The sequence below is a fragment of the Eumetopias jubatus genome, unplaced genomic scaffold (genome assembly GCF_037043125.1).
Source record: "Eumetopias jubatus isolate StellerSeaLion01/CBP00866 unplaced genomic scaffold, mEumJub1_p1.0 scaffold_1, whole genome shotgun sequence".
Taxonomy (NCBI): domain Eukaryota; kingdom Metazoa; phylum Chordata; class Mammalia; order Carnivora; family Otariidae; genus Eumetopias; species Eumetopias jubatus.
In genome coordinates, this window is record NW_028274807.1 from 200,145,283 (window position 1) to 200,159,588 (window position 14,306).

At 38.7% G+C, this 14,306-nt stretch overlaps 1 protein-coding gene across 2 annotated transcripts in view; it reads right to left on the reverse strand.

Moving 5' to 3' along the window:
• Positions 1-14,306, reverse strand: part of ARIH2 (ariadne RBR E3 ubiquitin protein ligase 2) — a 47,983-nt gene that overhangs the window by 20,454 nt on the left and 13,223 nt on the right. Inside the window, exon 2 of one of the 2 annotated variants that reach the window (XM_028124370.2) lies at positions 7,469-7,514. The exons of the other annotated variant lie outside the window; for it this stretch is intronic. Coding sequence (XP_027980171.1) covers positions 7,469-7,507 — 39 coding nt within the window. The 5' untranslated portion in view covers positions 7,508-7,514. The remainder of the gene's footprint in view (positions 1-7,468; positions 7,515-14,306) is intronic. 2 annotated transcript variants of the gene reach the window in all.

Sequence of the window (14,306 nt, forward strand, 5' to 3'; positions counted from 1 at the left end):
CAGCTTGGGTCAAGATCCCAGGGTTCTGGGATTGAGTCCTGCATCGGGCTCCCTGCTCAGTGGAAGTCTGCTTCTGTCTCTGCCCCACCCCCTCCCCCTACTTGTGCTATCACATGAGCAAGCTCTCTCTCTCGCAAAAATAAATCTTTTTTTTTTTTTAAAGATTTTATTTGTCAGGGAGAGAGAGTGTGAGAGAGATCAAGCACAAGCAGGGGGAGTGGCAGGCAGAGGGAGAAGCAAGCTCACCGCTGAGCAGGGAGCCCGATGCGGGACTCCATCCCAGGACTCTGGGATCATGACCTGAGCTGAAGGCAGATGCTTAATCAACTAAGTCACCAAGGCATCCCAAATAAAATATTAAAAAAACAAACAAACAAAAACAAACCGAGAGAGAACTTGACTGCACACATGTCCCAGCAGTATCTCAGAGAAAGCAAGAATAGTGATTTGGGGCAGAAAAGGAAGTGGGAGGGGGTGCAGGGGCACCAACATTTAAGCCATCTTCTACAAGAGGGCCAGGACAAACCTTGGAGATGAATCTTTCTCAGAGTGCAAACAGCTGAATTCTCTCAAGAAAGAATTCCCTGAGTATTCACACCATTACTGTTTAATGCTCAGAGCTCAGCAATCCATTCTGAATCTATTAGAGTTGATAGTTCACAATTGGGGAGAGTCTTCCATTCCTCTCTTTTCAATTGTGGAGAACAGAATCTTTTAGAGCAGAATCAAGATGAGCCCTTGCTGGACAGTTCTGATCAAGAAATTAACAACCTATCAGTACTATTGTCTGAACCCCTCTACTCCATATCCCTCAGGATTACCTTTCTGAAACCCTGATGTAAAAGTAATAATACTAAACAGCTCTTACACAGCTCTCACATCTTGCCGGGATCAGTTCCCACCCTGCTTAAAACCCATCACTGTTTTCCAGTACTGAGGAGACAAACTTTAAGCTCTTAGTAAGAGTCATCAGGACCACTATGTCCTGGAGTCCAGCAACAGACCAAGTGATTCTAGCACCCCCACACACCTTACTAACTATTCTCTACCAAGGATGCCCTTTTTTGTAGCATATACTTGGAAATTAAAGAACATACTTCTGTAGAACCTGTGTGTCACAGAAGAAATCACAAGAGAAATTAGAAAATGTTTTGAGCTGAATGATAATGAAAATACCACAGAATAAAACTTGGTGAGATGCTAACATGATGTCAGAGGGAAATTTACAACTGTAAATGTTTATACTAGGAAAAAAATCTACATATCAATGACATAAAGTCCCCTTAAGAAACTAGAAAAAAACCATATAAATAAATCTTTAAAAAATGGGGGGGGGGGCACGTGCCTGGGTAGTTCAGTGGGTTAAGCATCCGACTCTTGGTTTCAGCTCAGGTCATGATCTCGGGATCAAGCCACATGTTGGGTTCTGCACTCAGCGAGGAGGCTGCTTGAGGATTCTCTCCTTCTGCCGCCCCACCAACCGTCCCTCTGCAGGTGTGAGGGTGCGCTTGCACGCACGCACTCCTTCTCTCTCTCATATAAATAAATAAATCTTAAAAAAAAAAAACTAGGGGTGCCTGGGTGGCTCAGTCATTAAGCGTCTGCCTTCAGCTCAGGTCATGGTCCCAGGGTCCTAGGATCGAGCCCCACATCGGGCTCTCTGCTCGGCGGGAAGCCTGCTTCTCCCTCTCCCACTCCCCCTGCTTGAGTTCCCTCTTTCGCTGTCTCTCTCTCTGTCAAATAAATAAAAAAAACAAACAAACAAAACCCTAGAAAAAGACGACTAAACTCAAAGCATGTGAAAGGAAAAAATTAAAAAGAACCAAACAGAAATAATTTCAATCCAAATAATATTGAAAAATAAAGTCTGTAAGTTGATTCTTTAAGAAGATCAACAAAGTGGATAAAAACTTTAGCTAGAACATTTAAGAAAAAAAGGGAATACAAATTACCAATAACAGGAGTGAAAAAGGGACTATCCCTACAAACCTAACAGGTACTAAAAGGAAAAATAAGGGCATATTATAAATAATCTAATTTTAATAAATCTGGTATCTTAGGTGCAATTGACAAGTTCCTTGAACACTACTTAGCAAAACTGACACAAAATGGAAAAAATAAACTGAATAACTATCTATTAAAGACATGGAATTCATAATCAAAAATTTCCTCACAACATTCCATGCCTACTTTTTACTGGTGAACTTTATCAACACTAATCTTAAACACTTTCAGAAACTCAAGAAAGTAATACTTCTTCCAAATTAATTTTATGAGACTAACATAATTCAGATACAAAAATCTGACAAAAATGTAACAAAAAGAAAATTACAGATCAGTATCCTTTATGAACAGACAAATCCAAATATTTTAGCAAATTAAATACAGCAATATAGAAAAAGGACAATATAGTATAACGAAGTGACGTTTATCCCAGGAATGGAAAGATGATTTAACATTTCAAAGCTCCTATTGTAATTCACCGAATTAACAAAATAAAGGTGGAAAAAATGATTATTTCCGTCACAGAAAACCCATTTGACAGAATTCAATATTCATTCAAGATAAAAATTCTCAGCAAATCAGGACAAAAAGTGAACTGCCTGAATCTGATATAGGGCATCTATGAAAAGCATTATATTCAACGATGAAACAGTGAATGCTATATCAGGAAAATGGTACAGATGACTACCCTCACAATTTAACATTATATTGGAGGCCCTAGCCAGGGTAGGGAAAGGGGGGAGGAAGACATAAAATACATTAATAAAAGATTGGAAAAAGAAGAAGCAAATTTGTCTCTATTCCTAGATAAAATGACGGTTTACTAAGAAAATCCTAAACAAATATACAAAACTACTACTAGTAAATGAATTTAGTAAGATAACAAAATACAAAGTCAATATACAAAAACCAAAAGTATTTCTATACAGCAGCAAACAAATGAAAACTAAAATTTAAAACAGGTGAAATGTGTTTTAATGATATATTTTATTTAGACTAATACATCTATAATATTAATATGTAATCCACAAAATTATTCACGAACTATTTTATTTCATATCCTTTTTTTCATATAAGTCTTTAAAGCACACTATATATTTTAGAATTATAGCATATACCAATTCAAACTAGCCACATTTCAAATGCCCAATGGCTACACGGGGTCATAGCCACCAGACTGAACAACATAGCTCCAGACTGAACACAGCAATCAAAATTAATCAAAATCAAAGCAGGGTTTTTTTTTGGGGGGAGAGGGCACAAATTAAAAGTTGATCCTAAAATCTGTGGAAGGTAAAAGACCCAGAATATCCAAAGCAATCTTGAAAGAGCAAAGTTGGAGGACTTACACCATCTGACTTCAAAACTTACTATGAAGCTACAGTAATCAAGACAGCAAAGTACGTATGGGCTTAGAAACAGAGATCAATGAAACAATAAAATCCAGAAGTAGGGGCGCCTGGGTGGCTCAGTTGTTAGGTGTCTGCCTTCGGCTCGGGTCATGATCCCAGGGTTCTGGGATCGAGCCCCGCATCGGGCTCCCTGCTCGGCGGGGAGCCTGCTTCTCCCTCTCCCACTCCCCCTGCTTGTGTTCCCTCTCTCGCTGTGTCTCTCTCTGTCAAATAAATAAAATCTTAAAAAAAAAAAATCCAGAAGTAAACTCAGACATTTACAGTTAATTTTATAGAGAGGTGCCAAGGAATTCAGTTGAGGAAACGTTCAACAAATGGTTCTTGAATAACTGAACATCATTATATAAAAACAAACCACAGAACTTTAGACACTTCATAACATGCAAAAATTAACTCAGAATAGTTCACAGATTTAAATGTAAAACTAAAAACCCCTTAAGACTTCTAGAAGAAAATCTCTGCAACCCTGGTTAGGCAAAGATTTCTTAGATACAACAAAAGCACTATCCTTAAAAAAAAAAAAAAAACTGATAAACTGGACTTCATTAAACTTTTAGTCTTCAAAGATATTAAGAAAATGGAAGAGAAGCCACAGACTAGGAGAAAATAATTACAAATCATATATCTGTCAAAGGACTTAATTCAGAATCTATAAAGAACTCATGCAACTCAAAAGGACAAATAACCCAATTTTTAAAAATGGGCAAAAGATTTGAACCCTTCACCTGAAAAAGGTATGAACAATAAATATGCAAAAGAAAAGATCCTCAACATCATCAGTCATAAGGGAAATGCAAATTAAAACCGCAAGATACCACCTCAGACTCACTAGAATGAATATAATCCAAAAGACTATCAATACCAAGTGCTAGCAAAGATGTGGAGAAACTGGAACCCTTATATAATGCTGGCAGGAATCTAAAATAGCATTCACCTTGGAAAAGAGTTTGGCAGTTTCTTAAAACATTAAACACACACTTACCACACAACCTAGCCATCACACTCCTAGATATCTAGCCAAGAGAAATGAAAACATATGTCCATTTAAAGCCCTAGACATGAACGGTCATGGCAGCATATTTCATAATAGCCCCAAACTGGAAACAACCCAATGTCCATCAACTGATGAATGAATGGATAAACAAAATGTAATATATCCATACAATGGAAAATCATTCAGCAATAAAAAGGAAAGCACGACTGACATGTAATACAACAGGGATGAACCTCAAAAACATTGTGCTCAGTGAAAGAAGACAGACACAAAAGACTACATATTGTACAATTTCATTTATATGAAGTTTCTAGAAAAGGTAAAACCATATGGAAAGAAAGATGACTCCTAGTTGCCTGGGGCTGTGAGTGGGGACTGACTAACGAACACAAGGGAACTTTCCAGATGATGAAAATGTTCTACAACTCAGATCGTGGTGATGATTACATAGCTGCATAAACTTACTAAAATTCATTTAACGTACACTTTAAAATGGGTGAATTTAACGTCATGTAAATAATACTTCAACAAATCTGTATAAAAATAAAATTGGTTGATGCCTAGATACATAACAAAGCAAATGTAGCCAAAGGTTAGCAACTGTATAATCTTGACAGTAGGTGTACGGATGTCCACTGTACAATTCCTTAAACTTCCGTTTTAATTTTTCGTAATAGAAGTCAGGAGGTACTTTTAACACAATTGTAGTAACTTGCATAAACAAATGTCACAATAAACAAAAGGTTGACCTTTATGCTACTGTATCAAATAATCACTTTGACCTTTTACTTACTCCTCAAAATAAAAAACTCCCCTTCAGAGTTTTAACATAGTTTTGACCAAAGGTTAATTGATCATACAATGTGAATTTCAGCATAAGCAGATACAACTTCCACACAGGCCTATAATGCCAATAACTTTACAACACTCTGTGGCTCTCTTTCAACCTCCCAGATCAAGCCTTCTTAGTGTTCCCATGGATGTTCTACTCCTTGAATGTTGCCGTTCCACAAAGCACAGCTCTCAAGCCTGTCTTTGAGGCATCACAGTTGTGCTTAAGCCTTGGTTACTGTGAACAGAGGACCCAAAGGTAAAAAACTCCTCTCTTATTTTTCCTGGGAGCTGGGGAAGGGAATGTGACTGATCAAGGTGGGGAAGGGAGGACAAATAGTGGTATAAAGGTCATCAAAGACTGAAGGATGCCCTCAAGTCTCTGGTGGTCCAGAGTAAAAAATGTGGTAAGAGCAGAAGCCAAGAGCAGCCTATCTTCCCTGCCTTTTTCTCCTCTTTCTCTACACCATCAAACCTGACCAACAATGGGTCAGGAGCCTCTGGGGAGCTTGCCTTCCAGCTTGAAAAAACTGTGGGATCACCCTCTGTCGTCATTTACCCTGAACACTGTTCTGCATTGCCAATCCAATCTGGCTTTGTTTTGCCGTTGCATTTATAATCCCAACACCCTCGAATGGTTTCCAGTTCTTTTATTTCAGGAACACCTTAGCCGCATGCATGTCGGAAAGGACTTTGCTGCTGGTCATCAGTATTTCCCAAAGGTTGCAGGCAAAAATCTTCTGTCATTTTCTACAATCTATGTTTGGGACAGATGCTTAAGGTTATTTCCCTGATACAAGCCCTCAAAACATGTTCAGTAGTGGGTGCCTGGGTGGTCAGTTGGTTAAGCAACTGCCTTCGGCTCAGGTCATGATCCTGGAGTCCTGGGATCGAGTCCCACCCACATCGGGCTCCCTGCTCAGCAGGGAGTCTGCTTCTCCCTCTGACCCTCTGCTCTCTCTCTCTCATTCTCTCTCTCAAATAAATAAATAAAAAATCTTAAAAAAAAAAAAACATGTTCAGTAGTTACCACTTGTGCACAGATACCTAAAGGAGTAGACAGCTGCTGGGGAGTCAAGTTCTTCTTTCGGTTTCTTATAAACAGTGTAGTAAGTGTGCATACAATTCTATCCCTACTTCATAAGGAGGGCTTGGCGGTAGGGAAGTGGGGACCAGTAGGAAATCTAGAATATGGGCCAATGATGCTAAGATTTTTCTCACAGAGATGTAATAAAGTGTACATGAATATTTTAGCCACTGTCACCAGCAAGGAGTTCTTCACTGGTTAACAGTATACAAGTCCACCACCTCTGCATTTCATTAGATATTCTGGAGGCACTTCCTTACATGTTCTAAGGGCTTCAGAGACTAGAGAAATGAAATAGTGTAAACATCCAACTGTCACTTAAAGTGGAGACCACCTTGATGAGATAAGACTTCTGAATCTGCATGGCCTCCAACCCACTCACTATAAGGAGATAGCACCAGGATTTCAAGACCTTAGATAAGGTAATTCCAGCAGCAATTTGGTTATTGGCTTATACTTCAGCAATTCTGTGACTTGCTGTCCCACCCTATGTTTCAACTTTACTGTGTATATTTTCTCCATTAGTTCCCTAAGCAGAAAGCAGACTGTGGTAAAAACAATTTTTTAAAATCACAGGTCCCCCCCAAGTCCACCTCAAGTTTGTTAGTAAATGAGAGCCACAAATTTCTTGGTAAGTCTCTATCAGAATTTTATATTAATCATTGGAACAAACATTTCTTAATCTCCTGACCACAAAGAACTTAAAATCCCAGAGCGAGATAAACCATGCTACCGAAGGAAATGATAAGTACATACAACATTTTGGACCCTTTCTAACACACAGCCAATATCCATCTTTGGAAAAAATGTTTTAAGAGTTTCAGGAAATTTAACAGTTACTATTTGACATCCCAGAGCACTTGAATAATATTATTATTATTCAAAATAATGCACAGAACGTGCTAATTTTATGTAAGGATCAAGGCACATAGTGAAGAGCCTCTGCTCTTGACAACAGTTCCCCAAGGAAACCCATGGGCATGGTCAGTTGCTTCTTCCTCTTTTTAGTCTCCTATAGCTGGTTGAAGCTGTCCAGCCCTCGGGGACAAGTCAATAACACGGCTTGCAAATAGATCTTTCCCCCAGAAAAAAGAAATCCAGCAGCCCACCAAAACTGTCACCAGCCCTTCCCACACTTACCAGTGCCATAGGGAGGATGCAGCTGATGGCAGTGAGCATCAACGGCCTGAAAAAATACAGGTGGTAGTTTCAATTTTTATTTAGAATTCTTACTTGCCAACTGCCTGAAAATTTTTAAGGCTACACGAATGGGTCTCCATGCCTCAGCCTGTGTTAAGCCACTTCGTGGTCCAATCACATTTGTTAACAAACGCTAGTGGTAATTCACTAAACAGCAGAGATGAAGGAAAGGAGTGAATTGTGGGTGAGCTTCTGGGTCTGGGGTAGAAAGGGACATGATATAGGAAAGCTAGCCTAAGGAGATCAAGATGGATGAATTCAGGTCTTGGAGGGTAGGGGGTGAGGTGAGAAAGTACTAAAAGGCATAAGAGGAAGAACAAGGTCAAACCACAGAGACAAAGGAATAGGTGAACATCACCCTAGAATGGGACAAAATCAGCAGCAGTGGTTGTGATAGTGGGGTTCCAGCAGGCCTCTGACTTTAGGCAAGGCTCACCCCTACGGTCTAATTTAAGTGGTGGGCCTTCACTTCTCCCATACTTCACATCTACATATTCTCAGCTTCTAGAAGGCCAGCTCTCTGGCTCCTGATCATAACTTTGCTTCCTTTCACTTTTTCTTTACACATCTCCATGGAGGGAGGGCTGACTTGTAATCAAGGCACCCATGCTATTCATACTTTTAAAAATCTGGCTAAATTTGAAGATTTCTCTTGTCTAACCTTAGTCTGTCTTTGATCATTAAAATAAATACCAAGAAACCCAAAGATCTCACTAAATAAAGTTATTTATGCAAAATACAATAAAGCAAAAATATGAGTCATCCATCCCTGACCACGAGGGTACTTTTTTATTATGAAAAATTCCAAACATCTACAAAAGTGAAGAGTATGATGAAAACCATGTACCCATCACCCAGCTCCAACATCAACTCATGGCCAGATCCACTCTACCTGTACCTCATCCATCCATCACCTGCTACATTATCATGGAGTAAATCCCAGCCTATATTTTAGGGTGTTAATTTTAATGAAAAACCTCTGGAAAGTACTTAGTACAAAAGGCTGGTTAAGCCCCTACTAGAATTCTAAGAGTTTTCCAAGGGGTGCCATAAAGCAGGATGACCACCATTTTTACGAACCAAGGTCATATCCAGTAACCAAACCAAAAGAAATGCAGACAGGAGCTGTCATCCAATGAACTGCACACTGTAGGATTAAAAGCCAAATCTCCTACTATGTTCATGCAGCCACAAGCCCATCTTGTCCAAAAATGATTTCAAATAATGCTCTGCCTCTTGTAGCTACTGCTACTGTAAGGAGGCATATTAAGAGAGAATACCAAATACTATCTTGGCAGTACCATTCATATTCCCACTCTTCTCTAGAGGACACCTCAGAGGCTAGCATATCTTACTGATAAAGCCAAAGACTCCAAGAACATATTTCAAAGCAGAACTACTGATTGCTGGCCTTAGATGGCTATGCTTAAAACATGTAATGCTATTTTTATAACCTTTCTGTTCACATAAAACTCCATCAGAAATGGAAGCTCCTTGAGGACAGAGATTTGAAACAATTTCCTTTTCTGCCATATGCAAGCACTTGGCACAATGCCAGCACCAGTACTAGGTCCTACATGCTAACACTATCCTCTGTCACGGCATACCCACATTCTCCTCCAGAACCCAGACAGGCACCAAGATCTTTCAGGCCTCTAGGGGATGCAGGAAGAGGCCAGATACAGCTAATCTGAGGAAGGTTTAAAAAAATAAAAAATAAAAAAAGGAAGGACAAGAGGTCCTCTGAGAGTTTGCAGAGGGTTCTGAAGAGCAGAGATGCTTACAGGAGGTTTGAGGAGACAAAAATCAAACATATGGGTTAGAGAAAGGGGCAACAGGAAGGAGTTCAGTTCAGGCTGGAGTCTGAAGAAGTTACGTTAAGTTTTTCAACAGACCAAGATAATCAAAATGGCACTTTTAGTGGATATACCAAAAAATATGAAATAGAAGGAGAAAAAGATTTATTTAGATCTCCTCTCTCAACAATCTAAAAAAAGAGGTGGCAGAAACTAAAGGCAAAGAGATCTTAAAATTATTTTATGGTAGAGGTCAAACTATTTTTTCCCCCAGCTCTCAGCATCTATCTAAAAGTTAAAATAACGGAAGACACTCAGGAAACACTTGTTTATTGGGAATCAATGAGTTCTTAACCTACCCCAATTACCAATAACAAAGAAAATCAAATGGTTCATAAAAAGCACTTTGATGAAAAGGAGCAATACCTGCCACCCCATCCTTCCCCAGCCTCCCAGTCTTCCTATCCAGGAGAAATCTCTACAGTTCTTCTGGTTGTCACCAACCTCATTGAGCATGCCCATAATTCTATAGCAGATTTAGTTTACTTATACCACTCCCTACCACCCCCTTCCGAGGCCCAATCTTTTAATATTTAAATTACTATTTTTAGTTCCTTCTAGCAGTTACCTTTGTAACTTTAAAATATTTACAGGACCAAAATTGCATTTTCTTCCTTGTGCTTCCAAAACCACTATCCTTGGGCCATTCAAAGAAGGATATTCTTCATACATTAGGCACAGATACGTTATCTCTATTCAGTAGCCACCAATTAATTATACTTGTGCCACTTAGGTGTTTGATTTATATTTGGCTTACAACTTTTTGCATACAGTTTTTCTCCTTTGCACAGGAATTCTAATTCCCTTGCCCCTTGTAAAAAGTTCTATGGTTTCTTCACTGTATTCCAACTATCTTCCAGCTTCTTCATTTTATCTGTTGCTTGGAATCTATCCATTCCCGTTCCCGAATAAATTTTTCTTGGATCCCATCAAATCTGTGTTCAAATTTGGGCTGGCTACTTTCCAGGGTAAAACAGAGTTCCTACTGTACGAAACTTTTCATTGGACTACTAGGTTAGTTCAGCCATTTCTTGAATATTTTCCTCATTTTTTATTTTCATCTGCCAAATAACTGCTTCAGTAAAGGTATAAGGAAAGAAAATTTTGGAGTCCTTGCACATCTGAAAACAAGTGTATTTTGCTATGACAAATTCTAGGTTCAAAACCGTTCTCCTTCAGGACTTGGAAGACTGCTGCTCCACTGCCTTCTGGTTGTCACTGTTGTGGATGACACAGCTGATTCCCATTTCTTTTAGAAGACCCAGTGTATACAGAAACTTTTAGGGTTTTCCGTCTATTCTTGTTTTTCTGAAATTCTAGCAGTGGGCCTTTCTTTATTCTTTTGGGCATTAGGTAGAACCTTTCAATATGAAGAATGCTCCTTTCTTTAGATGCTGGAAATTTTCTTCTTCTTATACTTTTAAATATTTCCCTCCTTTCAATTTTTTGTTCTCACTTCCCAGAAATTCTGGTAGATGATGGATCTCTGAATTGATCCTCTATGTCTCTTTTTTCCGCATCAATTTTCGCCTTTCGTATTTTGGCTTTATATTGAGGTTTTCTCTTGATTTTTATCTTCTGATCTATCTACGGAATATTTTTTAACTTGAGAAACACATAATTCATCTCTATGAGCTTTTTTATTTTGACAGTTTCTTCCAGATGGCATCTCTGATTGTTTCATGGATGCCATATCTTCTTGATTATCTAGGAGAATACTAAATAGTACGCTTTTAAAAACAAGCAAAATCATCTCCTGGTCTGTTTCAGCTCAGATCAATTTTCCTATTTCTCTTCCATTTTGCATGTTTTCCTCAAATGTCTGGTGATTCTTGGTTAAAAAAACAAAGGGTCACCAAAAAAGGTAATGAAGTAGTGATGCATGCTATAACTTGGATGAACCTCAAAAACATCATGCTAAGTGAAAGCAACCAGACACAAAAGGTCATATATTGCATGATTCCATTTATATGACATATATAGAATAAGTAAATCCATAGAGACAAAAAAGCAGATTAGTGGTTGCCCAGGGCTGGGGGGAGTGAGAAATAACTGTTTAATAGGTACCAGGTTTCCTTTTGGGTAATGAAAATGTTCCGGAACTAGATGGAGATTACGGTTCCACACTGTGAATGTACTAAATGCCACTGAATTTCAACTTTAAAATGGTTAATTTTATATGAATGTTACAATTTTAAAAGGGGAGTGGGTGTCAGGAAAATGAACCCTAACTCTGTGTACATGGACAGAACCTGTCAACTGACAGGCTTTTCTTTAGGGTGCTTAATTAGAGGCAGCATATACGTAAGACTCAAGAGCCCCCAAAGTGACCAATGAGGTCAGCCCAATCTCACACTCTCTAAGGGCCCTATTTCTCCCCAGGTTACTCTATTTCTTAAAAATAAGATTATTTTGTCTACAAACCAAGTGGGAGCAGGGTTAACTATTTTACATAGAAATCTTTAATTAACCCTCTCATTTGCAGCTCACTTATCTTTTCCAGCCTTTGTCAGTCAAATCAGAGCTCAGTCTCTTCAAAGATCTGCTGGACAAACTGGCTCCTATGTGCAAGGTCCCCACAAGCCACCCCCGTCTACTTATTCTCTTTGTTGTATTATGAGTTTATAACATGAATATGGCTTTACTTTCATTTTCATGATATTTCAAAATAGAAAAACCACCCCTAAATTTACCTCATGCTCTTCATCATCATCTCTCTCCCTGCCCTCTCCAACTCTCCAGGCAACCACTGATTTACTTTCCTTCACAATGGGTTTGCATTTTCTAGAATTTTATATGATTCAAATCATAAAATATTTACTCTTTTCTCCCCTCAGGTTCCCTCATGCAGCATACTTTTTTGGGATTAACCAATGACGCTTATATAAGCCATTCACTTTTTATACTGCTGAGAAGTTATGTTGTTCTATGGGCACACCACTATTTGTTCAATCATCTGTTTGTGGATATTTGGGTTGTTTCCAGTTTTTGGCTATTGCAAATAAAACTGCTACAGACATTTGAATACCAAACAAACAAAAACAAATGGAGGGGGGACAAAGGTATGTAAGGACAACCAATCATCTTGTAGCAGAAGCCAATGTTAACACGCTAGCAAAAAATAAAAATAAAAAAAATTTGAAGTGTTCTATGCCATAAAATTCAAAACTTTTAAAACATTCACATTGTATTTGTGATTGCAGATATTATTAGTCATTTTTACAGCTACCCCTTATCAGCATGGTCCTAAGAACCCACTTTTATCTTGATAATCGATGACACAGGAAGTTACATTTAGACATCAAAAATATTACAGTAAAAAAAAATACAAGAAACCCATCCAACTTGTCAGCATAGGTGGGTGTCTTTATCCTACTCCCACTCCAGTTACGAAACCAGCACACTCTGAATGTTGGACACATCCTTTCGGCAGCCAAAGAAAGAACACACTCTTTCTTCCTTGCTTTGATAACCTGAATTGTTTCACAATTTTTTTTGTACTTCCACATGAATTCTCCACACGAATATAATGTATAATACCTTGCCTCGCCTCTGAAGATTTTGTTTTATTATGTCTGCATGAAGTTCAGGCTTTTGTATCAGAATTGACAAAATTAATTCTGAGATGCACCCCAAGCTGGGAACCATACATCTACCAGGTATATACTGTCTCTGCTTAGAATTCAGCCGGCTTCATGGAAGTCGTTTGATAAGTGTGTCTTCTATTTACAAATGAGAACATACAGAAGTAGAGATCTGGGGTTAAATTTTCAACTTTTGCATTTACTGACTTGGCAAAGACAGATCAACAATAAGCAACTCTCAAAGAGTTTAAGCCCTGGCTTACAAACAAGTTTCCAATTAACATAAATACACAGCAAGAAACATGCACAGAGTGGTACAGAGACAGGAGTGTCCAACTCTGCCTGGGGAACAGGGAGGGCTTCGTGGGAGAAGGGAATCAAGGGTAAATCCTCAGCTTCCAGCTTGGTGGATGGTGGTATCACCAATTAAGACAGAGAATCCAGGAAGCTAAGTTTAATGGCATTGGAGTTATTTCTTGTAAAAGGAGGCAAAGCTATCTACAGATCTGGAAAATGAGAGCCTAAGGTAAGGGATAAAAGAAATGAGAATGAGTAGAGCATGTACTGGCCAAGAAAAAAACCGCTAGTCAAAGAGCAAATTTCCCAGATGGAGACCACTCTGTTCTTGATTATAAGAACAGCTCTGTTCTGTTAAAATCTCTAAACCAACCTTTTGCTTACTCTCCCTGTATTTTTCTCCATTTATGGTTGATAACTTGTGGTTTTCACAGTGAAACCATTTCATGTGTATAAAGGTTTGTGACAGTTCAAAGAAAAGGGAACACAACATAAGCTTCAAATTCTGACAATTCATGTCAATTTGAGTAATCAAGCCACAGGGTAGACACATTTTAGGAAGAGCAAGATGAGAAGCTTCCTGTATCTCACTCTGTACCTTTCTCAAATCTTTCCTATAACTCTTCCCACTTTTGGGCAGAGAAATCTGTCAATTTTTTCCTAGAGCAGTAGGGGCAAAGGCAAAGTAAACAAAACAAAACAAAACAAAACACGAAAAACAGGGGAGACAGGGACAGAGCACAAGTTAAAGAAAATAAGGAGATGCCCCAATAAGAACCCCAAAAGCAACTAAGCACTTCATTAAGTAGTGCTATCAATGCAGGCCCAAGACCAAACACTGCAGTCAACCAAAAATATAGGAAAAACAGACAAGCTATATTTCCCTGCATCCTTTTCCTGGTCCCAATTCAAAATTCATTTTGTGTTATATTTACTTTTCTTATCAGTGGGCCCCAGGAGAAGGGAACCAGAGGCTCTGGATGAAGACAAAAAAAATCCAAAGTATATGATCCATCTACCACATGCACACTCAGAGACACC